The sequence below is a fragment of the Arvicanthis niloticus genome, chromosome 3 (assembly GCF_011762505.2).
Source record: "Arvicanthis niloticus isolate mArvNil1 chromosome 3, mArvNil1.pat.X, whole genome shotgun sequence".
Taxonomy (NCBI): Eukaryota; Metazoa; Chordata; class Mammalia; order Rodentia; family Muridae; genus Arvicanthis; species Arvicanthis niloticus.
This window is the reverse complement of record NC_047660.1, coordinates 113,862,752-113,890,645: the sequence shown is the minus strand read 5'-3', so window position 1 is coordinate 113,890,645 and position 27,894 is coordinate 113,862,752. Positions and strand designations below refer to the sequence as shown.

Sequence of the window (27,894 nt, the reverse complement as noted above, 5' to 3'; positions counted from 1 at the left end):
TAATACCTTTTGTGATGGTTTGAATAGGAATAGTTCCCATAGACTCATAAGTTTGAATGCTTGGCCCATAGGGAATACCACTCCTAGTAGGTGTGGCCTTGTTGGGGAAAATGTGTCTCTGTAGGCGTGGACATCAGATGGTCAACCTAGGTCTATGTGGTAGTCTCCGGTTGCCTTCAGATCAAGATGTAGAACTCTCATCTCCTTCTCCAGCAGCATGCTGCCATGCTTCTCACCATGATGATGATGGACTAAATCTCTGAAACTGTAGGCTACCCACAATGAAACGTTTTTCTTTATAAGAGTTGCTTTGGTCATGGTGTCTCTTTACATCAATAAAACCCTACCTAAGACACCTTTCTATATCTAGGTTAAAGAAGCACAAATAAGCCTGCTACCAAACAGTATTACAGTGGAACTGAGAATATGACAATCAACTGGGATCCATTAGGTGATCATAAATGTATAGTTAAGGCCTAATTTAAGGTCCCACTTCTAACACAATGTCACAGTATCCTACGCTTCTCTGTGAATATCTATTGAGAATAACAACTCTCACAGATCTGAAGGATTTCTAGTTTTTAAATAGTTCAGTAAGGCAAAGGAGTTTGTGTTGTTGAATGAACCTCAAACAGTTGCTTAGTTTGTTTTATTTGCCCTTCCTAGTGAGTCTCATATTTTAGGACCTAAGAGATCTGTGTAGCTATTAATAATCAAGCCTTATACCAATTACATCATTTTCAGTGTTTAAATCATTCCATTCCACTTTTATAGAAAATATGAAGTGGAAAGAGGAGTAGGCATTGAATATTTTATTTAAAAATCAGTGAATTTTACAACGGATACAGTAAAATACCAATTAAAGTCTTCAATAAAGGGTTCTCATGTTCTTTAAATTTTCTTTACTAAGAGCATGATTTATTACAAATCTTCCCAAGCTAGTATTTGTATAAACTTTAGCCTTAAAAGTATCAGTAAATAAAATTCAACTGCAGAGTAAATAAACTGTTTTAATATTTCAAATGATGAAAATTATTTAAGTGAATGTTTTATGTTCTTCAGGGCACGCACTCTAAAATAATAAATGTAGTTTTGTAAACTTTTCCAAACTGCTATTATTTTGTGAGCATAAAATAAGAACTGATTAATTTTATAGTCCTCTCCTTTTTTCTTACTAATTTTCCCAAGAAATTTAAAATATTAAAGAAAACATTTCATTGGTGATATAATCATTTTAAAATATGACATTCATTAAAATGAATACTCATAACAGGACAAACAGCAAAAATGCTAATTGTTACGGTTATAAAAAATATGCACACTGGAAAGTGGACGGTACGACTACATTAATCTGAATGTGAAAACTCTATTGCCATTTAAAAGTTATCAGCCTTAGTTTATAATTACACTTTATAATTAGTTGTTGTATAGCAGCAGCCCAAGTGTGTGTTTAAACTAAACTAATCTAGTGGTCACGAGTACCGTGGCTCTGGGCCCACTCGTGACTTTTTCTAGGTAACAGATACATGGCAGATTACTTGATTTTTCTTCAGTGTGTCAGGAGAGGTCTAAAAAATTAAATGATAAATTACAGAACACATTGTAAGATTCATTTTTAAGTTGATGATTTGGAAGTCAAATTTAAAAAAATAAAAATTTCACGTGATTTCTCCTCTTTTCAAGACAAAATCACAATTTAAAATGGAGAATACTAATTTTAAATGTTTTGCTAGCAAATAATACCATGGTTTATTGAAAGATACATTCCTTTAACTCTTTTATTCTTTGTTTCAAAAGGGCCTCACTATGTATGTAGCCTTGGGCAGCCTGGAACTTAATTTGTAGACCAGGCTGGTCATGAACTCACAAAGACCTCCGTCCTCTGCCTCTCAAGTTCTGGGGCTGAAGGTTTGTACCACCACACCTGGCTTGATAAATTTGGTTGTGTGGTTTGTGGACAGTTTCAATGTAGCATAGGATGGCCTCAAATTTTATGTAAGTTAGGATGACCTTGAATTTTGATACACCTGATTCCATTTGACAAATACGGGATTACAGGTGGGTGCCACTGTGTCCTGCTAAACTTTAAACTTTGAAAAGATTAACATTATTCTTTACAACACACACACAATTTATTGTGTTGCTTTAACCACTCTTTCCTTCCATCCTTCCGTCCTGTTCTTCCTTCTTTCCTCCTTCCTTCTATCTCTGAGCACTCTATAACACACTTTCCTCCTTGTATCTCTCCATGCCTAAAAGCTTATATTAAATTATCCGCAGGTTTTTCCCTCACCTAATTCCACAGTTCCACATTTCTGTCTACATATCTGCCACCCTTTGATGGGTCTAACCTTACCCATCTTTCTCCAGAGTTAAAACTAAACGTCACAAGATGTTAGCAGAGTCCTTGAAATAGAGAAAGTACCCCTCTGCTCCAGAGATGTTTGGTAGGCAAAGGCTGGTGAAAAATAAGAATCCAGGAAGTTGACTAAAGTGGAAATGGTTCTTCCCTATATAAATGTGTGAGTCCTATTCTGTAGTAGTAGAATAGGAACTTTGTTACCCTCCCATGGGTGTGGTCAAATATGTATGCAAATATAAAAAGATTGAACTACCCAATGAAATTCTTCTACCTTTTGAGCCCTTCTCATATCATTGCCGTAGTAAGAACTGTGGAAATGCTATTTAGATTTAAAGACTAGCAGTCAGGAGCCAGGCTACTTTCTGCTTCACAGCAATCCCTTATTAGCAGGATTCTGAAAAGGTAACTTCCCATTGCCACCCCTGGATAAAAAGGAAAGAGAATAGGTTTCAGGTAATATCAACATCCGACGCCACGGCAGTCATCAGGTTACGCGCTCAGCTGCTTACCAGTGTGGCTCCTTTTATGTACCATAAGGACATTGGGCCCAATGCAAACCATGCCACAGACGTCACATTTCAGTTTACCATTCGGAAGCCGGATTCCTCCCTCGCCTTGAAGATCCTGGACTTTCCTGTTGTCAGCCACCTCGCTGCTCTCAATTAGGGGTTCTTCGAGGCTGCTCCCCTCATCGTGGCCCCTGATCTCATCCTCACGGCTCAGGGGCTGCCTGTCACACTCTTCATCACTCTGCATTTCCAGCTTTACAGAATTTGCTGTGATTTAAAAGGAATTTAAAAACACGTGTTATTCTCCGTAGCCTCCACTTCTTTCCCGCCCACTGTCACTCGACGGAATAGATAGAAATGATACACAAAGTCAATCAGTACTGTGTTCAATGCTCTTCTAGTGAGCAAGCCTTTGGTGAGAGGGAAGATAGCTCAGGAGCCGTCTTGGTGAACAAAAGGCCCTTCACTTCTTCACAATCTCATTTATTTCACTCAGCTCTGTTGCCTTTATGCACGTCATTAACTAATTCTTGCATTTTTTAAGTTTGCATTTTTAGAGTTAGTAAGAATGAAAAGCATGTGTGGACAACACAAGGTTAAGTATTGCTTAACCCGCTAAGCCATGCCTCGTCTTAATTTAACAATCATATTTATTTCGCGTTCTCTGCTTCACATCGGAGTACCTGTGTCAACCTGCTTCTGCACAGAGCAAGAGAAACAACTCAAGATCTTAATCCCACAAATGTCTGTCACATAGGAAAGCACACTGTCAAGGCAAATGTCCCAGAGTCAGACTGAACACAAACACTCAGTTGAGAGCCGTATTGGTATGAGGTAAAGTGCATAGACCTTGCCATCTTAAATGAACCTGCTATTGTTTCCTAACCCGCAACAAAAATAGTCCTCCATGGAGCATGCTAGGCTGTAAACCAAAATGTGCTAACACTGATCTCCAATAAACCAAAGAGCGCCTAACGACAGGAATGGCATGGCGTGCATGTACACACTTGTGACTGTTAAGAAATTTGATGCCTTCTGTTTGCTGTTTTTGGATCATCCCACAGAAAAGCTGGAATTCTGTTAACACAGCCCTCAGTCTGAACTACTTAGTCTTTTTTACAAAACAGAGGCAGCCTTTAAGTTAGCATCAGGTATTTGTCCTGTGAGCTTGAAATTTTCTTAAGAATCCTCTGAAGCTAACATACAAATTAGTTCACTGCTACCTGGATAGAGAGGAAGTGAGTTCATAAAAAGAAAGTGTGTTCTTATCACTAGACGGTTAGTTTCTTGAAGAAGTTACATATCCGGTGATTGGTCACTAATGCTTATCAGAGCAGGGTGCCACCAAAACGGCTGGCTCTGCTCCTCTCTCCAGAGCTCTCTAATCAGAGGCCGTATGCTACAGAGTGCCAGTAGTATAACCCCAAACTAATTACTTAACCTATGACTCTTATATCACACATTTGAAAAGTAGCTATGAATTCAAATCGCTGAACAAGGCTTGGGCAGAACAGTTTGGTATGAGAGAAGATACATTCTTAAATTGCTAGCTATCTTAAAGAGCTTAACGTTTTTCCTGTCCATTAAATGGAGATGATACTGACTTCACTTCCCAGGGTTGATCTGAGCATTAAATTAGTGAGCTCAGTAAACATGCTTCCTGTTTTTTCTTTGGGCAATACAGCTCTACAATTATTTGCGAAATTTTGGTGAAGATCAATGAGCTACCATGATGCAAACTACTCCAGAATTCACAAAAGGACAGCCACTCTTACTGAATCTAGCAATTTAGAGACCAATACGATGAGACGTTGAGAGGAGCAGAGAGTATTCTACTCAATCCTCAAGCATGCCTCAGACCTCATGATGTGTGGGAGACATTCAAGCAGTATGTAGTCACAGGTGCTACTAAAATCATGATGTATTTTATACAATACAACATTAAACTAAAATCATGATGTATTTCAACAATATAAAGGATTGAGTGTGAAAGTTAAGTCATTTTTAGCCAACGCTCAAAATCCCTCGGTCTCCTTCTCAAAAGAAATCAGGATTATAGTCCTCACATTTAGAAGTCTATCTGGATCCATTTAAAATGTAATATAAATTGTGTACCCAGACAGTTATCAGCACAGGTGTATGATGTCTCAATCTTTGTTGCTGTTACATATACAGATATTCACATGGAAGGATCAGTGTGTAAAGTTTTGTATTTTCACATGCATTTAAAATTGTGAGCAAAGTTCACTCCTATAAGTTTAAATGCTGCTTCTTTTTCTGAAAACTGCATCCTTTACCCAGTTTTTTTTCTATCAGGTTTTCAAACTTTTCTCACTGAGTTGAAATGATTTTTAATCTGAAAGTCAGAAAACCAAAAATGTCCAATACCTAAAATATGATTGGAGGGCCAGTACAACACCTGCAAGAAGAAGAGCCTATGACCAAAACCAAGATGGGTTGTGGTCAACCAGAGAGCATGCTGGGAATGGTGGACGGTAGTCTACAGGGGAGCATGTTGGGAATGCTGTACAGCATTACTTCTGCTTGAACTTTAGATCTCTCCCCAAGATACCTCACTTTGTAAATTCGAACATTCCAACCCCCGGGTGGTGGGGGACCCCAACATTTACCCAGGAACTTAGTCCTGAGCTGCTGAGGTATTTTTCAAACGTTTCAGCTTACCATTTTAGTCATGAGTTGGCTAGTGTTTGACAAGGAGTGTTTAACCAGCATTAAGCTTGCCAGAGTTCCTCTTCAGAATTGAAGAAATACATACGAGCATGTGCAGCTACTTAGCTAGAGGTATCGATCTCTCAAAGATCAAAACAGGACAGAATTATACAAAATACAACGGGATTTTAGGCATCAGATTAACTTTTTCCTTAATGAGGGGACATTAAAATGAGGATATCCAAAAGCAACAATGGATATGGATAAAATTATATTAAAAAAAAAAGAGCCTGTCAGATTAAAATATACTTATGAGGATCTGTTCCTTCTAGAGTTAGGTTGAAATTCTGTGTTAAAGAAGCAACAAATTAAATAAAATAGCATCTAAATCTTAACTGCTAAACAGAAGCTCTGCCCAATTCCAAAACACTATGGTATAATTTATTGTCAGTATAAGTTATTCCTAAATATGACAGAGCACCTATAATATTTTAAGTATTTAATGTTAAAATGCAAGTGTTGAGAAAAAAGTATAAGTCCAAATTTTCACCTTAATAAGAAGTTGATTATACTGAATAAAGATATAAGCCTAACACAACTATAAATTACTACATGTAATATTAATAGTATTTTAGCTTTCAAATTTTTGAGATTGGAGTTTTAACTTTCAGCATATGGATTACTTTTACAATGCTGTCTAGGAAGTTATTCTCATAGAAAGGCTAATATTACTCTATATAAGGCGGAAGCTAATTTCTTTTTATGTAAGTCTGACTCTTTTGGGGAAAAATGGCTTTGTTTTGTTTTGTGAGACAGGGTTCATCATATAGCCCTGGCTGTCCTGGAACTCACTCTGTAGACCAAGCTGGCCTCGAACTCAGAAATCTCCTCCCTCTGCCTCCCAAGTGCTGGGATTAAAGGTGTGCGCCACCATTGCCCGGCTTAAAAAAATGACTTCTTGAACAAATAATCTTCTATTAGCTTCTTCGGTAAGCATACAGAGCTATCTAAGCTACCTACGGTCGGAAGCTTCAGCATCCTTGCTGTGTCCAGATACGTAGCTGGGAGCAGAGAGCCAAACTACCCCTGTCCTTCATTCATGGGTGAAGCATTGAAGAAAATGCTGATTGAAATTTACATACAGGTAGACAAGACACATTATTATAACACACACACACACACACACACACACACACACACACACGCAGTGGCATGCAAAATAACATTACTAATAGTTTCACAGCTGTTAAGAGAGTAATTCAATTTGATGTATATAGCAATGCAAATTTTCTTTCGTCCAGAGTGATGCTAAAACAAGAGTCATTGATGAGAGAGAGCCACAGAGTCAGATGAGTGCCACCCTCACACCATCTCCCTCAACAGCAATACGCAAATACAGACCTTTCTTACAAGTTGCCTTTTCATCTGTTTTTTGAGAAAGAACTTAAATTTGGGTGAGTAAGACTGGGGATCTGAAAGGACTTGAGAAAGGAGAAGAATATGATCAAAATGTATTTAAATTCTAATTCAAATATTTTTAAATATAAAAATTATTTTAAATGAGGAGATATAATAATAATTAATAATAATGAAGTAACAGAATCAAAATCAGGAGTACAACTTGAAGTTCTTGCTGAGCCAGGTTAGGTCTCTAACATGATCTTCTCACCAAGAAAGAGAAGAATGTATCAAAATACCTGCTGCTCTTTTGCTTAACATTTATTTTAGGTTGATGATTAGAAGTAAAACAAAACACATTAACTTGATAAGAAACTCACATTAACAAGACGGTATGCACATAGAAAGAAGACATGAAGGAATTCTTGCCTAAAGACAGTGGATATTTTACAACAAATTTGCTAAATGAAATAATACAAGGTTAAGGAGAGTTTCCTTTAAGTTTTGTTTATATAAGCTTTCTACAACTTAAAACTTTATTACTAGTATGACCTGATTCTACTAACCCACATGCATATTAGTTAAGCTCCCTGGACTGAGAAATAACACAAGGGACTTGTGATTTCTCTTCATTTGCAAGGTTGTATGGATCAATCATATAGAGTACAGCATAAGTCTTCTGGATTATTTTCTGTCAAATTGGTGACTGCTATTTTTTAAAAACAATTTTAAAATTTCAGTTTTGGTATGGTGGTGGTGGTGGTGGTGGTGGTGGTGTGTGTGTGTGTGTGTGTGTGTGTGTGTGTGTGTGTTTATGCCAGAGAACAACATTGAGAGTAGTTTCTCAGGTACCATATTCCTTCAGAAAATTTTGTTTGAGACAAAGCAGGCTAGCTGGCCAGCAAGTCTGGGGGATACACGTGTATCCACCTTCTTACCCCTGTGATTACCACAGGGTACCGCCTCTGGTTTTTGACATAAGTTCTATAGACTGACCTCAGGTTTAGGTTCTCAGGCTTGCCTGGCAAGCACTTTACTGAGATATCACCCCAGCGCTAAACTTAAAACTAAAAGTTTTAATTGAAACAAATACTAAGGAAAGTCAAGTAATGTTAGTTTTATAAGAAAAGAAAAAGGAGAGTAAAATCTCATTCTTCCCAAATTAAAGTGGCTACCATGTGTGATTCTATTTTTATATACATGGTTTCTGCTGTGTAAGAATTCAAGTGGGCTCTTGCTTTTTTTTTTTTTTTTTTTAATTCAGAAACCATTTCTCTCAGTCTATGCCAGTTGTATGAAATGGTGTTAAACACACTAACTGATTCAATACTTCTATGTAATCATCTGCTCGAGTTGAATCTGTACTAATAAACACTCTTTTAAATGTTGGGAAAAGACACACCAAACTTGATGAAGTCTGCGTTACTAGTCCAGTAGCTGTCTGAAAAAAAAAGTGTTAGCCAAGAAAAAATGACTTCAGAACTGATGTAAAGTACATGTAATAGCTAAGAATCTTCCAGTAGGCCAAACCAAATGAAAACCATCATAACCAGGGTTATCTTAAAGTACATGTAAGCATTTTTAACTCTTCGGTGAAACGTCAAGGGACATAAAAAATTTGATTCCTGTCCACAGTGGATACATCATAGGTAATCTTGTAAAATAGCTCCCTCATGAAATCCTTAAAGTATTTAAAGGGTAAAGCAAGTCCAGACACCAGTGTCACCAAACAGCAGCTGAGCTGTTTGTTGGCAGCAATCTGAGGCTGCTCATCATATTGTGTGTGTGTGTGTGTGTGTGTGTGTGTGTGTGTGTGTGTGTGACAGAAAAAGAGTAATGTGTATGGTGTTTGCGCACATGATCATGGTAATGTGTGCTTGTCTATGTATTTGTGTGGAGGTGTCCAAGTTGGGTGTACTCTTCAATCACTTTCCACCACCCTATTTTTGAGACAGGGTTTCTTACTACAACTGGACCTCACTCCTTTGGCTCTGCTGACTGGTTAAAGAGCTCCATGCTTCACTGTTTCCACCCCACCCTCACCAGCACTGAGGTTACAGATAAGTGCCCCCAAGTCTGGCTTCTGTGAATATTGTTTTCTCTCCATGGGTGCTGGGGCTTCACACTCAGGTTCCTATAACAATACTTTAGGCATCCAGTAAGTATCACCATCTCCCCACCCTTCCCATGCAGATAGGTACACCACCGAAGCCAAGTCTCTCATCGCCATTTTCAGCAAAGTTTTCAGCCTACAAAGTTCTCCTTCTGTGAAACTTATGTTGGCCTGACAAGGTGGCAATTTCATTAACACATAAACTTTAACTCTACAATGCCCACCATTATGGTCTTCAAAGAAAATATAGTGTAGATTCAGTGGTGAACAGTCTGGTCCTTATATGACCTGACACACATTAGCCACTTCCTATACATTTTGTTGAGCAGGTGCTGCTGACTTGGGCGTTTTACTTTACTTCTTATGTTACTGGAAACTTGCAAACAGTTAACCACACCCGAAAAACTTCATATAGAAATAGGTTTTAAGTACAAAACATCTTCAATGTAACATTACCATAGGGCAGAATTTACACACTACTAAGAGATTTAATAGTAACAACCACAAAAGTCTAGTTTTATCTTTATATTATTGATGAAAATATGGGCAAAATAACATTTTTGAATCGCACAGCTATTCATTGTTGAGGCTGGGACTTAGCTCTCTCACTGATGACCAAATTCTCGCTGTATCTCCTGATCATCATACACAGGCCAACGACTAGTTATTAGTTAACACAAAAGGAATGCCAACATTAAGAAATGATAACGGCACAGTGTGTACATGTATAATTCAATGTCTAATATGAGTAATTACTTTGTCAGTTTGGGGTAAAGAGAAAATTGTGTGAGAGACTGTTTGGAAAAAAAAAGACCAGCTTGTCCTGCCAAAATTTCTGAGCATGGATTTCATCTCATGTAAGAGTAATTGAACTGGTGTTTGGCAATCATGTATTTAACATAACTATGGGAAGCTTACAAAACAAATTATATTGGGAAATAATTTTAATAAGGGGAGAACAAAAATTTTTAACCTAACTTAGGTAAGAAGGAAAATCATTACTATACAGCCCAGTAGGCATGCTCCCAAAGGGAACCATGACACGGGATTACTGGAGGCCACTAAGAACACTTAACCAGGTCAAAAGGCAGCGTTGTCACAAAAGAGAAAGTGATAAGCCATGGAGCAGGGGTTTCTATTGTGGGGCCAAGGCAATGAGTGAATATTCAAAGCCCTGGCTCCTCAGCAGCTCAGCGTCTTTAAAGAGACAGGGAAAGCCAGTGCTGTTTAACCACCTGTGGCTCACACATGTGGCGATCAAGGCTAGAAGGTCCTCATAAACACCCTCTGATAATCTGCACCACATGAAGATTACATATGCGATGCATGTTTGGTCAATGATGCATGTGGAGTCCATAAAACCCATCAAGTAGCGACCAAGATAAGACTTGTGACTAAGAAGAAGTAACCTGGGCATCTGTCAAACAAATCTCAGTATTTCTAAGTCTATTTTGGTTTTCCAAAAACGGCAGCAGCAGTTCTCATTACAAACTTCATGCCTAGCTTCCAGTCCTACTGAGTGAACACTCTGTGCAGGTATACAGAGCATCTATATTTAAAAAAAAAAAAGTTACAAAGCAACATAGGAAGAAATAGAAAGGGGAGATTAGACTTTAAACTACAGAGCTGTGAATGTTAAGTCACCTATCAAATCTCCTTCTTTCCCATTGTATGTCTAGACAGGGGTCATAGTCGCTACACAAAAACCATGAGACGAGGAGCCATGTAGTCAATTAGAGCAAGCAAAGATTAAGAGCGTGGGCTGGATCTTGGAGTTGAAGGCAAAGTTCACTCGCTTATTAGCCACAGGACCTTTGTAAACCAACTCTCAGTCTTCTTGTTTTGTAAGTTTCATGATACTGCACTGAGAGTATTTAGCATAATAGTATACATAACACACAAAGCTATGTTGCTTCTTAGGAAGTCTGAACAAAACCATACCATAAAACCATACAATCAGATAGACTGAATGCTTAGAGTACCATTACTAAAATAGAGGTTAAAAGGCTCTATGGCAATATTTACAAGCTGGTATGCAATAAAGACAATAAATATTAAGCCAACAGCTAACATAGGGCTGAATACAAAAAGCCAAACGCTTGTTCTCAAAGACCAGGAATAAGACAAAGATGCCTACTTTGACCCCTTATATCCAACACAATACTCAAAGTGTTTGCTGGAGCAATCCGATAAAAGAAAGAAATAAAGCATCTCCACTAGAAAGAAGGACGCCAAATTGTCACTACTTGCAGATGACATGGTCTTTTATAGAAAGAAATGAATGTCACAAGGACGTCATTTAAAACGATTAACTATTACAAAGTAAGTCGGTGAAGATGCTGAATACAAAATCAGCATACAAAAACAGACCAACACTATTGCAATATACCAGTAGTCAATTATGGGAAATAGGAATGAAGACATAAGTTCCACATATGACTCGTACAAAAATTTCCAAGCAATAAGCTTGACAAAAAGGTAAAGAATTTATTTAATGAGAATTATAAAAATAAATTATAGGTCACACACACAAGTTGAAAAAAAAATCATGTGCTCAGGGATGAGAGAGTAGATCCTATTTAAGGGGCCACACTGCTGAATGTTAGCTACAGGTTCATCGTGAGCCCCTTGAAAAGCCAATGGCATCCTTCACAGACAAGTTTAGGCTCTGTTTTACACATAAAGGTAAGGGATTCTTTCTCTGGTATTCTATATTCTTCAATATTTAAGTCAAATTAAAAGTCTATATGTAGTCCCAAGATGCAGAGGTCCATTAGTTGGAAATCTGTAGCCAACAGCCGCACTTTGACTAGTCAGAAAGAAAAGGGGTGGGGGCAAAAGTAGTGATCAAGGACAATTACCAAGTAAATATTTTACAGATCTGTGTCAAATACAAATTTTCTTCAAGGTAACAACATCACTACAAACATATCCTATTTCCCAATCTTAATGAGTGAACACTTTCTATATATAATATAGCAGATAACAGAAATCAGTATTGTTATATGCTAATTATGCAGAATAGAAATCGAGAAGCTACACCATTGGCAAGACTGACAAAATGAATAAATGAATAAAATTCCTACAAGTAAATTTAGCCAGAGAAGCAAAAGGGCTCTGCAAGGAAAATAATAAAACCCCAATTGAAAGGATTTAGAGTTGGTGAGACAGCTCCCGGAGGAAAGTGGCTTGCTGTCAAGACTGTATGTTCAAATCTGATTCCTGGACTCCATGAGTGAAAGAAGAAAGGTGACCCTACTACAAGTCATACTCTGACCCCACACATGCCAATGATACACACGCACACACACACACACACACACACACACACACTTGCTCACATTCACAGAGAATAAGTAAAAATAGTTTTTGTATTTAAAAAGTGTAGTAATGCCACTAAAACTGTTGTGGAACAGCGGGACAAAGCAGAAGGTCCAATGTTGACCCACTTTCCACATTCCACCAGATTTCCAAGTGCATCCACATGCAGAACAATGAAACTGCAACCCTGTCCTATACCAGTTACAAACACTAACCAAAATTAACCAAAAATAGTAAGGACTGAAATCCAAGACTTGCTATTGCATATTGACTCGGAGAAAAACCTAAAGGGAACACTGGAGGGTGTTAGACACAGCACGGAGTTTGGAGGAGAAGACCCTAAAGTCACGGGAAATAAAGCCAAATCAAGCAAGTTTGGTTTCACCAAACCGAAAAGCTTCTGCAGTGCAAAGTGAAAGCATCACTAAAGAGACAATGGAATGCGCTGGGAGACTGTTTGCCAACTGTACATTCACCGAAGTTAAGGGGCTGAGGGGAGGAATCGGTTTGTAAAGTGTTTTCTGTGCAAGCATGGAAAAAATGTTGATTGTGTTGATGAATGTCTGTAATACCAATTTTGTTGACTTCTAGGTCCAATAAGAGACCTTTTCTCAAAAAAAAAAAAAAAAAAAAGAGAAAAGAAATAAGGCAGGAAGGACATGTGATCGCTACCTCTGTGCCCTCTGTGCACACATACAAAATATAAACACAGGAATTAAATAGACATTTAATACAGAGAGGACATACAAATGTCCAACAGGTGTATAAGAGTCACTACCACTACTCATCAGGGAAGTGCAAATCAGAAAGACAACGAGATATCAACCTGTGTAGTAGGAATACTTGTTATCAAAGAGACAAAAGATAACAAGGGGGAAGGAAGGAAGTTGATTAGAGACCCGGGGGTGAGGGTGAGGTGGGGTGTTGTTGGAACTAGGGTAAACTTTGTGGCAAAGGGTACGAATCGTCAGAATCTTAAAAATGTATTCTTATATGAATTGGCAATCTTATCACTTGATACATTGTCTAAGGAAATGGATTACTCTGCCTAAGAAACAACTCCACACCCATGTTCACTGCAACACTGGTAACAATAGCCAAGACACAGAGGAAATTTGGATGTCAATCACCTGAAAAATCGGTTAAGAAAATTTGGCAGATTTGCCACAGACTATTCTTCGTCTGTAAAAGACTGAAATGAAATCTTGTCATCCATATAATGGATGTAGCTAGGGAATCATTATAGTAAGCGAAGCAGGCCAGGCACAGAAAGACAAACACCGCACAATGTTGCTCATACATGGAATGGAACACAGCTGACCTCATCAAGTGTGGTTAGCAGAGGTCTGAAGCAGGAGAGAGGGGTAGATGGGGAGCTGTCTGTCCATGGGTACACACTATAGATCAACAGGAATAGAAAGCTACAGCATGCTAGTGAGCACAGGGAAGTAATTATAGGTATTATAGAGCACTACACACTTCAAAAAGGCTAAAGATCGTACTTTAAATGTTTACATAATGAAGATGTTATAAATTAAAAGGAGATGGAACAATTTAGCCCAACTTAAATATCACACCATGTGTGAGCATATGAAACATCACATTATCTTACCAAATAATTACCAGGCTTAGTAATATTGCAGGTCAATGTCTGGCATGTTTTTGGCTGAATTGTGTGTGTGTGTGTGTGTGCGCGTGTGCGCGCGCGCATGCGTGTGTGTATTATATAGTATTGCAACTTAATTTTGAGTGTCTGTGCATTATACAACACAGAGACTCCGAACACCCCTTATATTGAACTACTACAAAATGCCAGTGCAAACTATAAGGAATAAACAATCAAGAAACAGATTCATTAGTGAAAGACACAAGTCTCAATTGTAGCCACTTTAAATATATGTTCGCTCTGTTTGTCACTGGAAGTTTCGATTACCCATGAGCTGTCTGTCTCTATTTCTAATTCACCCCCTAGTCTGCTCTCTGAAGCTGATACCTGTAGTACCTGGGACATCAACATGAGAATATAATTCTAAGGACTAAGGTAAAGCAACCCTCATAAAGTTGACGCAAATATAAATGCTGTTCAGCTCGTAAAGGTAAGCTTGGTGCTTAGCAAATGTAAGAGAGTACTTTATCCCACTAGTAATACTTCATGCACAATGCGTGGTGCTTTCTGTTTGGATAACAGAGGGTAAAATCTGTACATACTGCACTTTATTATTTCTTTTATTAATTAGTGATTTAGCAGTGAAAGTCTGATCCTTGTCACCTATAATTACACAGGCTACCTTCTTAGAGGTCAGGCCTCCTTACCTGAGATATAAAGGGAATACTACCTACTTATGTAGTAAGCCACCCTACAAAAGGCCAGGGTTCTTGAGGTCCCTCTACTCTGAAAGGTTTATATTTCCCATATATAGCAGACTATTTAAATTTCATAAAAGCAACAAGTTATGAAATTAGTAACTACTGTCATTTGATAGGGCAATATGAACTTAGCCATAAAAACATGTTTGTAGGTTTAGATTTTGGATAAAGATACAACTTTTAGATGATGCAATTAAACTTCTTGATGAAACACAACATTCTTAATTCTGTGTCTTACTTTATTTCTGAAGGTCATGGAGCGAACAAATTAATTATAAGTGCATGTACATGTATGTAAGTTATATACACTGGAAACCTGGCTGGCACGGGTGTGGAGTGTTCTTTATTAAGCAATAAATGAGTGGTGCTGAAGCAGAAGAGACTGCAGCGTTATTAAAATGCCACCCTCAAGTGTTGCTCTCTATATTGCTGACTATTGGACAGCATCCAGAAGAAGAGAAAGGCAGAGTAAAACAAACAGAACAAATGCAACTTAACAGCAGAGAAGAGAGCCTCAACCTCACTAAAAGCATAGAACTCTCAACTCAAACACTTATGGAAACTTGGATTTCTCCTTTCTTCAACTTCGGTTCAGTCAGGATGTTGGCCCTGCCATTATGTGTGGCTTGAGGCTGTTTGTGAGCTTCCTCCCCATCTGGGACTGAAGCAAATTGCAGGTTTCCAGGGAAGGGAATGCTTTTACAGCAGGGATCACTGCGTTAGCACTTCGTATGAGCTGTGCCAAGTCCAGTGACACTACCTGCCTGGCTCCCTGTGACAACCTGGCCACCAGGTTTTGTATTTTTAGTTACAGAAAATATATAGGGGCATTTCCGAAGCCTGACATTGTGCTTTGCTTGAAGACCATAAACACACGAACAGCCATTAAAAGCCATTTCACTTCTCTTTCACCTACAAAATGAATGTAATTATTGCAGGGGCACGAAAATGCTTCAATCTACATTTTTGTCCCTCTCATCTTACAAAGTCCACCGCTCCCTTTCAGGTCCCTAGCAGGCTGCCTTTTCCAAAAGCTGCATATGCTTACTAAAAGCACCTCTCATTCCGGGGAAGCTGTCAGCAATTACTGCAGTGAACTTTAAATCCTTTCCTCTAAGTACCGCGGTAGTCCAGAAATAATGACACAACTTCTCATTGCTTTAAAATGTCAAGCTGACCACTCGGAATTTTCAGCTAGGTTTCTCTGGGCAAGCCCAAATGATAAGATATTTTTTGAGCCTTCCATTTCAGCCCCCGTTACATCACAGCACAGCCAAACACCTTCACAGTATAGCAACACCTTCTGGGACACATTAAACCCTAAACAAACCACAGAAACTGCCACCAGAATAGAGGGAACACCATATACCTGGCACAAGGAAGCTGTTTTCCTCCTTTTATCTGACAGTATCATTTAAATTATTTTAATTTTCCTTCAATATCATCCCCTTTCTATGTAGTATAAAAAGGTTGCATGTCTTTACTTAATGGCAAAGTAGCTTTTCTTTCACTGAACAATACAATTTAAAAATACATATATGTATATATGTATTAACACCCCCACACATACAACATGCCCTATACACACACACACACACACACACACACACACACACGAACAAGTACTTTTCTTCATACTGCCCTGAACAGCCTAGAACTTTCTATGTAGCTTGGATCTCATGGCGTCCTGGTACTAAAAGGATAATCTGCTATGCCCAGCAATCAATGACTGGTATTAGATTTATTATCAAATGTTTGGTTCAATTTTTATTATCAGAGACAAAGGAAAAAGCTCTCTAAATGTTTGAATTAACTTTATTTAAAAGATTTATTCATTTATTTTTAAGTTTTTATGTGCACGAGTATGTCTAGATATGTACCACATACAGGCCTGGGGCCTATGGAGGCTGGAGTTGGACTTAGAGGCATTTTATTTCTTTTCCTGAGAACTGAAACCAGGTCCCCTGGAAGACCAGCAAGTGCTCTTAGTTTCTGAGGTGCTTTTCCAGCCAGTAAATTAACTTTCATAATGGTGCAGATGGCACTGAAATTACAAAACTACAAAGTGAATAAGAATAGAGAAAAATCTGACTAGGTTTTTAAAACAATATGGAAATCATTAGCCATTTATTTGTGACTAGTTCCAAAATAGTATGAATATGCAAGTAAGCTATTAAGAGGTCAGGGTTAAATGGCATGATCTAAACCAGAAACATAGGCTCCAAGGATAAAATAATTTAGCTTTTTTCTTCTTGTATTAAAATTCTTACCATTATAAACAGGGTGTTATGGAGGTACATCTATAATTCCAGCAGTAGAGAAGTAGAGACAGGAGGATCAAAGATAGAGACAGGAGGATCAGAAGTTCAAGGTTATTTTCAGCTAAGCACCAAATTTGAGGCCAATCTGGGATATAGAAGATCATGTCTCAAAAAGAAACAAGCCATTTTATTATTGTATATATGAAATGCACAGAGTATCTGCAGGGAAAGGCTGTATTCTAGAGCCATATTTACAAAGTGTGATCTACATTCTAGCCCAGTGGTTCTCAACCTTCCTAATTCTGCCACCTTTCAATATAATTCTTCACATTGTGGTGTCCCCAACCACAAAATCATTTTTGTTGCTACACTATAACTCTAATTTTACTACTGTTATGAATAGTAATGTAAACATTTGATATGCAGATGGTCTAGGTGACCCTTGTGAAGAGATCAGTCAACCCCCAGAGGAATCGCTACCCACAGGTTGAGAACCACGGCTCTAAAAACTTGTTAGGGACACAGTGTGAGCAAGATAGACCCAACTACAGACTAGTTGGAAACAGAATCCAAACCAGGAAAGCAGTTCCCCAAAGAGGACACAGTACTTCCTGGAGAGTAAAGAACAAACAACAAACAAACAAACAAACAACAACAAAAACGAAATCACAAAGTCTGAGGGTAAGAAAAGGATCCAGGAAAGTCTCAAACTTGTATTTCTGAAAACAAGAGTGTAAGAAATATCTGACCGCCGTTGAGAATAGACCACTCCAGAATTGTAAGAAATATCTGACCACCGTTGAGAATAGACCACTCCAGACCACGCGGTTCCAAAGGTGGGGGGTGTGTTTATTCAGGGGAAAGGGCAAAGGTGGGGAGAGAAGTAGAGGCAGGCCATGATCAGGGGAAAGGGCAAAGGTGGGGAGAGAACAGAAGTAGAGGCCAGCCATGACCACGTGGAGAGAGAGGAAGGTGGGGAGGGGACAGAGAGGCAAGAGGGTAAGAGAGTAAGAGGGTGTAAGAGAGCAAGAGAGAGAGGAGGGGGCAAGCAGCCCCTTTTATAGTGGATCAGGCTACCTGGCGGTTGCCAGGTAACTGGGGAGGTGGAGTTTAGACGGAATACTAACAAAGAGAACCTTTACAATTAAAGCCAGCATCACTGGAGTGATAGTGCTTCATTTATCATGAGTCCTTTTTAGAAAAAAAGCAGCTCTCAGTGGGAGGGATGAATGAGTAGGATGAGGAAATACTAACATCCTACAAAGGCCCAGTTAGATGGGTGGTCTGTACCAATCGTTACTTTTAACTACTGTCTCAGTCTTTCTGGTAGCTGCTGCCTTCATTTGGTGGTTAATGAAGTCAAGGATCAGAACAATTTCATAAAACTATATACCGATATATATATATCTGTCTGTGAGCCGGTCAAACACCCCCATAATACATTCCATTAGTACAAAAGGAACCAAACGACAAATGACGGCAATTATCTACAATATGGGAATTCAACATCCAATCTCTAGTGATGGTACCATTCACATTTGACGAGGAACTAGATGAACAAATATTTATTAATTACTAATAGTGAAATATTAAGGAGTAAATTCCAACGTGAAACATTAAAACATAGCCCCTCACAAAAAGGCAAATTCATGGAATGTGACATCATCAACCAATTCAAAACTCTGCAGAGAAAAGGAACCAAATGCAACGAGAAGCTTTAAAGCTGCATTTTACACCAGGTTTGAGGCTGACAAATAATAATAGTCCCGTGCATAGAAGTTGATGGTTCACAACTTTTGTTCCATATACTCTGCTATGCATCTAAAGCATTGCAATAATTAAACATATAGTCTTGCTTTCATAAGTTGCCTATGCCAAATGGAGCTGGAGGACTCCAAAGCTTTACCAGAGTCTCGGGAGAAGGAATCAGAATAAAGGCCCAGAACAGGGAAGAAGGGCACAGTGTTGTGCACAAATTCCTAGAACGGAGGACTCTTAGCCCAACTGTACCTCAGGAAGACCTTCACTCCAGCAGTATTTTACTGATGAGGATGTCAGGTTTTACAAACATGCAAAGCACAATACTTCCTGTTAAAAATACATATATCAGCATCAGCAGGCAGTTCTCACTAATAATCCCTAAACTGTGTCCATCACAAATATTCATACAATTATCTAACCTTCTTTTCCAGGAAAGTAGCACCACAGTACAATCAAGACCTTAAAAACTCCACACACACACACACACACACACACGCACACGCACACACTCACTCTCACACACAAACACACTCACACACATGTACACACTCACACACACACACACACTCACACACATGCACACACTCACACACACACAGACACACACACACACTCTCACACACAAACACACTCACACACATGCACACACACACACACACACACACACACACACACACACGTTAAAATGAAAACGTAAAATGAAAGCTCCTCAGCCTATTATATCCTCCATCATTAAATACAAGGTTGTCAAGACAAGTAATAGGACACTGGTCAAAAAGTAATAGCTTGGTTAAAATTTCTTCTCGCTGATATTAGTTGCAAGTTTTTACCAGGCTGCCTATTATCCATCTTAATGAAATTCACCTGTCACTTCCATTTTGAAACAGTGAATTCTTGTAACTGATGACAAGAGTAAAATTAAAATCTCTTCTCTTCTCCCAATCAAATTGTCTAATGATGGAAAAGAAGAAATAAGTAAGTCCAAAATCCCTGCCACTAATTGGTCAAGGAGAGAGTCATCTTCAGATCTCTTTGCCCCCTTTTGACTTCCTCTGGTGATTGTCCTTAGGGTTGCCAGTCAGCTACTTGTCTTTTAAACTCCTTTTGCCACCAGGCAGTATGCTGAGTAAAACTCGGTAAGATATGAAGTTCGGTAAGACATTAGGGAATGGTGCAGAAGACAGTCTACATTTCACAGCCTTTATCGTCACTACCAGTCATTGGGTAGTGAACCTGCCTTATAGGTGAAATGTCACTATGTACCTCATTCTAAATTAGAGGAAGCAAAAGACAACTCTCGTGTTTAATTATCAACTTCTTGAGCTGATGAAATGAAGAAGTGTATTTATTTACCTCTCTTTCCCATGTGGGTCAACTTTTAAAGCCAAGGTACAGACTTTATAGTTATCAGTTTTCTTTCTTATTCCAAGGTTTTATAGAAAACTGTTCAAAAAGTACCAATCCAATAAATATGAAGTATGGTCTAGAATACCAAGTAAAAATTCAACTTAAATGGTATGGGAACAGGAAGTTTAAGTTGCTGACGCCCATTCATTTGGAGCCTCAGTTATGTCCTGGCCTCTAATTTTTACTGTTTAAACATACTGTACCCTCAAATTATGCATAATCAATTCCTCATCTTAAAAATTCATTTACTAGTGTGTAAGTCAGAAAGGATTAACGCAGAATACTTATCATGTAATACAGGAGAGTGTTACTCTGGGCACAAAAGGGCAGGAAGTGTAAAGGAAAAGATATAAATACTTAAAAATCTAGAAACTTCTAGTGTAGCATCTTAGCCGAGGGAGTGGAAAATGATAACTGTTTTCCATTGCTTAAAAAAGACCAAAAATAAAAGTTAACAAAGGAAACCAATACTCATTGTGGCACCAGAAACTAATAATAATATCAATAATACCCGGGCAAAGGTCTAACTAGATTGGAGGATGCTCAAGTCTATTTGGAAGCTACTGATGAAATTTGACAAGTCAAAACAAATGTAAATATTAGGACCTCGAATTGCCACTGAGTAAATAAAGTTAGTAAAACTAACTCCAATAATCACTCCCTAAAGTACTTTGGGAGATAAATAAAACTCACTCGTAGAGAAGAGTGATGATGCAGAGTCACACATTTTCTCATAATCATGACAATGTCCTACACCAGGACAGAACCAGTTACATACTTCATGGGCAACTAACTGCACATTACACTCAGATGGTTTGATTCTATACTCTAAGAAAAGCAGTTGAAAACCAGTGTGTGCCGTAACTTTTCCAAACAGGAATCTTATTCTGAACAGTATAGAATGCAAATCAGGAAAGTGAAATTGCTGAAAAAGAACCAGAGGTCTAGAAGAGCTTACAGCCAACCTAAATTAAGGAAATTCAGAATAACATGAAACATTTCTTCTAAAATACACAAGTTGAGACGAAGCAAATTTTAACCTTACAATATTGAAGTTGTAGAAAACCTTACTTATTTGATCCAGTTACTATAATCACATTCCTGGAGCCTCTGCATGAATTTTAACATTCCCACAAGCTTACGAAAGGTACAATAGTTTTCATGATTTTGCTACAAAAGTCCAGAGCCCTGATCTAAAGTTCTCCTTAGAGATAAGAGAGCACAATGGTAATATGTCAGAACAGAGCTTTCCAGACACATCCATCACTAACTGAAAAACCAGAACATACCACTCATATATATGTGTTCATCATGTTTTGCCTGTCAGTGACAACTCAATAAAAAATTAAATCAAAGAAAATAATTATCCTGGCAGGTTTACAATGATTATATGTAAATCCTAATATTCAGTATTGAATATTATTATGTGCCAAAGTTGAATGCACTCCTTACTCGGGTTTACTGGTGTGCTTTCACACACTTGAAGACTTTTTTTTCTTTTTGCAAGCATGCATTTATAAATGGAGAAAACTCTATGACATTAGATAGATGCTAAATTCAAATTTTACTGAGAAACTAGATTCTGCTCTTACTTCAATATTTGCCAATGAGTGTCAGGATATCAAAGTCTTTGGTGCCATTTCAATTAGGAAGAAAACAACCCCTATACACACTGCAAAACTTTTCCTGAACAAGACTTTTACTGTACTATTAATATGGTAAGAGGATTTTATTACATTTTTAACATGCTCATTAAATGTAAGTACTCGGGGTCAGTGAGCCGACACACTGCCACTTGCCAGACAAGACTATGTAGTGAGTGTAGTCCACAGAACCCACTTGAAGGTAGAAGGAATACTATCCTATAACAGACAGACAGACAGGCACTCACAGACACACTCACAAACACATACACTCACATACACTCATGATCACACTCTCACACATAGATTCTCACAAACTCACACACACATATGCATTTATACATTCAAATGCAAACATAGACACACACCACGTTAAGTTTAAACATTTAGAACAGTGATAGGTCTCAATCTTAATGGCAGAAATCAGTTTCTTAAAACTAACGTTCAATGATTTCACATTTATACCATGTATGTTCTAAGAAGAAACAACAATATCAATGATCCAGACCCTCCAGAGCTCCCAGGGACTAAACCACCAACCAATGACTACACATGGAGCGACACATGGCTCCAATTGCATATGTGGCAGAGGATGGTCTTGTCAGGCATCAGTGGGAGGAGAGACCCTTGGTCCTGTGAGGGCTCCATGCCTCAGTGTAGGGGAATGCTAGGGCGGTGAGTTGGGAGTGGGTGGGAGGGGGAGAATCCTCATAGAAGTAGGGGGGATGGGAAAAGGAGGTTCCAGAGGGGAAACCAGGAAAAAGGATAACATTTGAAATGTAAATACATAAAATATCCAATAAAACATTCTAAAATGTCACAGACATCAGTTGTTTTTTTGCTACCAATGGCACTATAGGATGTTACCAACGTAAATCTCACATAAAGAAGAATGTTGAAGTCTCTTTTTTAAAGTGTGTCACCTTGTTCATTTAATGTAATTAAACTGTTTCCAAATTTCTGTTTCCTTTGAGATAGACAGCCATTGTGCAGTCAGGCTAACCTGGCAATGGCTGTTACTCAGTCTGGCCTTAGATTTGTGATCCTCTTTGCTTGCACACCTCAGAACTGGGACTGCAGGCATGCACTGACACATCGACACTTCTCACAGTTAAAGTCCTGTATGGATCCTGATGGTGTTGTTACTGCACACGCTGGACAAGCGCTCAACCCCTGAGACTTTCCGAGGCTCTTTTTAGTTCTTACTTTGCTTGGTTATATTTTGTTGGTCTTACTGGGTCTTCATCTCCATTTCAATATGGCCCATTTTCTCTCACTCACATGAAAAACAAAATGCTAAATCTAGAGAAAATTTTCTGCAAGTTATTGTATACATTAGTGGAAAATGCCATTTGTGTGTGTGTTCTTTATGAATACACTCATTAGTCAGTCAAACACATAAGATTAGGGTGTCGGTGACACACTCTTCAAATTGCTCGGGAAGTAAGTGTGAGAGCTGAATATGTGTAGATAGTGGGAAATGTATCAAAGGAAATGAGACCTGTGTCTCCATGTGAGTGATCTGCCAAAGGTCTCTAAGATGGCAGTTGGTTCCTAAAGTTACCTGGATACAAACTGCCACTTGCAAACTCCCAACAAATTCTGCTGCTTTTCTGGGGTACTAGATAACTTTCCTTTAAAAAAGAAACTTGTACCCTTATTTTTTTTAAGATTTATTTATTTATATTAGTACATCATAGCTGTCTTCAGACACACCAGAGGAGGGCAAAAGACCCCATTACAGATGGTTGTGAGCTACCACGTGGTTGCTGGGAATTGAACTCAGGACCTCTGGAAGAGCAGTCAGTGCTCTTAGCCGCTAAGCCATCTCTCCAGCCCGCTTGTACCCTTATTGAAAATATTTACATAGCCACATAAGAAACATGAGGAGATTTATATTAAACACAACATATATTTAGACCAGCTGTTTTGAGGGTTTTTTTTTTTTTTTTTTTTTTTTTTTTTTTTTTTGTGCAGCTACAGCTATTCCAAATCACTTCTGTCTTGATGTGCCTCAAGCATCGACACAGTTGTAAGCAATGGGTATTCTTACATTTGGGTCACAGGCAAGGATGAAGGCAGTTGGTGCCACGTTTCTTAAGAATATTTTACAGGCTACAGGTGCATACATATGTTTGAGTCACTGATTATAACGTTCCAACCTGTTTCTAAAGTAAAACTATTTAAAGTACAGTAGGCGAGTGGAGAGGTTAGGAATGGAGGTCAGGGGACAACCACAGGTGCAGGTTCTCGCTGAGCACCTTGTTTTAGATGGTCAGTGTGTGCACCTGGCTAGCAGGCCCATGGAATTCTGGGGACTTTCCTGTCTGTCTCTTGTCTCCCCATAGGAACATAAGGATTATAGATGCATATTTACTAAGGGTGTCATGGGCATCTGAACTCCGGCCAGCAGGCACCTTAACCACTGAGCCATCTCTCTTCTCTCCAGCCCCATAAACAAGATTTTAAAAAGCAATCATAAATACAAATAACAACTTTTTAAAAGGGCTGAATTACAAGTCCACTAAAGTACTTAACAAGTCCACTAAAGTACTTAACAATTTCCCAGCGACAAAGCTACCATGTCAGATACACTTTCACTTTTATGGAAAAATATATTAATAAATATTCCACTTATTTCAAAACACTGACCATGTTTCAGTGGAATACTGATGATACTGAAATGCTGGCAATGTTACTCATCTGCAATACCACTACTACTACTAACAATAATAATAATAATTAAAAATAATAATAATAAAATCTCTAACTGTATGATAAAAACAAGATCTGAATGAGTCAGATCTATTGGAGACATATTATTACAAATGTATTAGGAATATAATCCTACTGTGAGAATTAGGTGTGTTCAATTCTGAGATTGTTATACTTAAAGAATATATCACCTCAGCACTCACACTCCATCATTTCTTAAATGTTGGCATGAAGTACCTTTCAAGTCAAAAGTCAAATGAATTTAATAGTTATTACATTTTTGAATTGAATATTTAATACATACATTGAAATAAATGAGGTAGTCTCATTTCCTTATAGCTAACAGTATGACACTGGTATTCTCAACTGTATGCAAACAACCAGGACAAGCCTGACTGATGTCCTCTTCCATACCCTAATTCTACAAGTCACTTTACAGAATCAATGTACATAAACTTAGAATGTCAGTAGGTGTGCAGATAATGTAAACTTGGGACAGGGGAACTTGTGTTTAAAGAACAGAAGAACAGAACATTTTTACAGTGGTAAAATGCAGCAGAAGGACCATACATCTTTAGGTAGCTGCTGAATGATAGGAATATATACCCTATGTGTATGACACTGGTGAGCATGCAGATAGACTTATTAATCTCCTAGCAACCAAATCTCAACTTCCAGGATTCTGAAAGCAAGTATATGAAAGAATGAAGAAGAAAATGTCAGAGGTGCTAATTTATTGTTTATGTAAATGGTTCTTAAATTGTCTCCCTGAAATGCGCCCATATCCCATGAAGCCTCTGTAGCTCAAGTAGAGTACTAATGCTTGTCTGTCTGTCTGGTTGGTAATATAAATACTTATTTCTTAAACTGTCTAAATTTTCACTAAGAATTTGTATTAAAACACTGTCCTTAATTATTTCTTATCGTTAATTAATGTGGACAAACAAAATAAAGGATGAGGCAGGGGGAGGGGAGAAGGAGGGATAGATAAATGAATGGGTAAGACATGGTGGTAAATACTAGTAATCCCATCTGTGAAGAAGCAGGATAGTGTGAGTTTGAGCCGAGCCTGGATCACAGAAAGTGAACTTGTCAAAAACAAAAAAGAATAGAATCTGAGTGGCTAAAACTGGAAACTTTAACATTTAAACTAGTGTACTTTTTTAAACTGATGTTTCTGATTTGGCGTATTCATTTAAAAATATATATGCATATACATGCACATACACATATATGTTTACCTTGTTTAATAAACTTCTATCTGAAATCTAATTTCTTACACTTCTTTTCAACTTTAAAAGTCCATTATTCTATTAAAGATCCAACCAATAAATTTAAATGTAGATATTGTATGTCCTCAAAACTTTAAATGAATTATTAATGTATCTTTTGAAAGAGTCATGGGTATGTGGAGTTAAGTTTAATAAGACCAACACATTTTAGAAGAGTTAAAAAAAATGGCTGAAATTGGGAAGGAAACAAAGTGTAGATACCAATTCACCTGTTGCAAATGCTAATAGCGTCCTTTTGCTTTACATAATAGACGCTATGTTAAATGGGGGAGAGGAGACAAAGGGAAATGGAGATGCTCATGCTATTTAAGTGTATGCACAAAAGCACCAGAGAGAAACCCGCCAATGTGTGTAGTTAGCATATGCTAATAATGGTAGATATAGTAATGGCTGTTTTCTCCTTTTATATGACATTTTATTAATTATGTATTGCATAACAGTTGTTATGCTTTCTAGCAAAAAAAGGTGTGTCTTGCAGAGGTTATTAGGAACATGATTTTGCTTATAAATTTATATGAAAATGTAAGTTAGATAATTATATATATGGTTTATTCAGTAGTCTGAATCTTCCATCTTATTACACATCAAGTAACAATATGGGGCTGTTGTCCTGTTGTCTATCCTCAGCACTGAAAGAAACTGAATCCCAGAAAACTCAAATGACTTCAGCAAAATCACGTGGTCAGCAGTTAGCCTGGGCTCAGCCATCCCACCCCCACCCCCACCTCCTACAAACACGGCTTTTCAACACTTTGAAAGTCAGTCTAGAAAGATGATTGAAATTCTGGTAAAATACAGTGAACTTTGATTGCTCAGTTCTCCATTTTCTGTCCTAGGTGCATGGGCCAGATGTAAAGCTCATTACACCATCACAAGTCGCGTGTTTCCTGCCATCATAATGTATTCCTCCCTCTTATTTTAATCAATTGTGGTCATGATCAATGATGTTCTTTACATTTTCTGTCATCAGATCTCTGGTGAACAACGCATTGGATGATGGATACCACTGCATATTATATCAGGACAGAATGAAAGGAGTAGCCCATCATCTTTAGATAAATTCTATCTGCAAGAAAAAAAAAAAAAAAACAAAACCCTTCCAAGATAGTAGTAGATCGCTCTCATTTCCGGGTTACATGTCTCAAAGCGTCTGCCTTAAACTGAATAGCAGCAAACTCTCCATATCCGTTGCTCCCCTCCCCCCATACACTCTGCAGCTTGGCCACACAGTAACACAGAAACCTCTCCATTTATGCTCTCTGCACAGTAGCTCCCTTATGCTATCACTAGTGAGCTTTGGGGCCATTATTAGGTAAAATCAGGGTTACTTGAATATAAGTACCATGACACTATGACAGTCTATCTGACAGTCCAGACAGCTGCTAAATGACTAATAGGCAGGTAGTTCCCCAGCAAGAATATGCTGGGAAAGGATTGATCTGAGTCCCAGAGTGAGATGAGGCAGGTGTTAGGAATCTTCAGAATGGGACACGCAGTTTCAGACTAATTTTGATGGTAGTTAACCAATACCAAGGAGCGAAAGTACAGATAGAGAGGACACTCCACCACACTTCTGTTGTTGCCTCGAGGAACAAACACATGCCATCATAGACCACCAGTATAAATTTCTTCCATTACACTAAGAGCAAGCTGGTATTGTCCATTATAATTGGATAAAATGCTTGCCAGTCCGAGTAAAACTATAAAACAGACAGTTTGTCCTCTGCCCCTCTCTTTCCCATTTTCACTGTCTCTAAAGTGCAAGCACCATAAGACATTTAATTACTGCCCATATGTTCTCCAGGCCTCCATTTTGACATCCAGCTTATCCATCCTAAGACAAACTCTAAATGAGCAATACTCTGTCTATGCTTTCTTGTCAGCTCCCACCATCTCTCCCACTGTCTGGAAGTCTGCCAAAAGCTTTTCAAGAACCCAATTACCTAATCTGATAAACTGATAAGCAATTTTAGCAAAGAACATGATTGATACTTAGAATCTATGTATATTCCAATACCAGTTTCTATGACTTAGAGTTAGAAAATCAGAAAGTCAGACAGAGCAAAAGAAAACCA

At 38.2% G+C, this 27,894-nt stretch overlaps 1 protein-coding gene across 7 annotated transcripts in view; it reads right to left on the bottom strand.

The window, feature by feature from the left end:
* Positions 1–27,894, bottom strand: part of Ikzf2 (IKAROS family zinc finger 2) — a 146,476-nt gene that overhangs the window by 46,560 nt on the left and 72,022 nt on the right. For 5 of the 7 annotated variants that reach the window (XR_013109490.1, XM_076931720.1, XM_034497533.2 and 2 more), the window contains one exon: positions 2,872–3,138. Coding sequence is in view for 6 of the 7 variants with exons in the window: in XM_076931720.1 (XP_076787835.1) it covers positions 2,872–3,138 (267 nt within the window). In the remaining variant the exon portion in view is untranslated. The remainder of the gene's footprint in view (positions 1–2,871; positions 3,139–27,894) is intronic. The other 2 variants (XM_076931721.1, XM_034497535.2) reach the window with 1 other exon arrangement.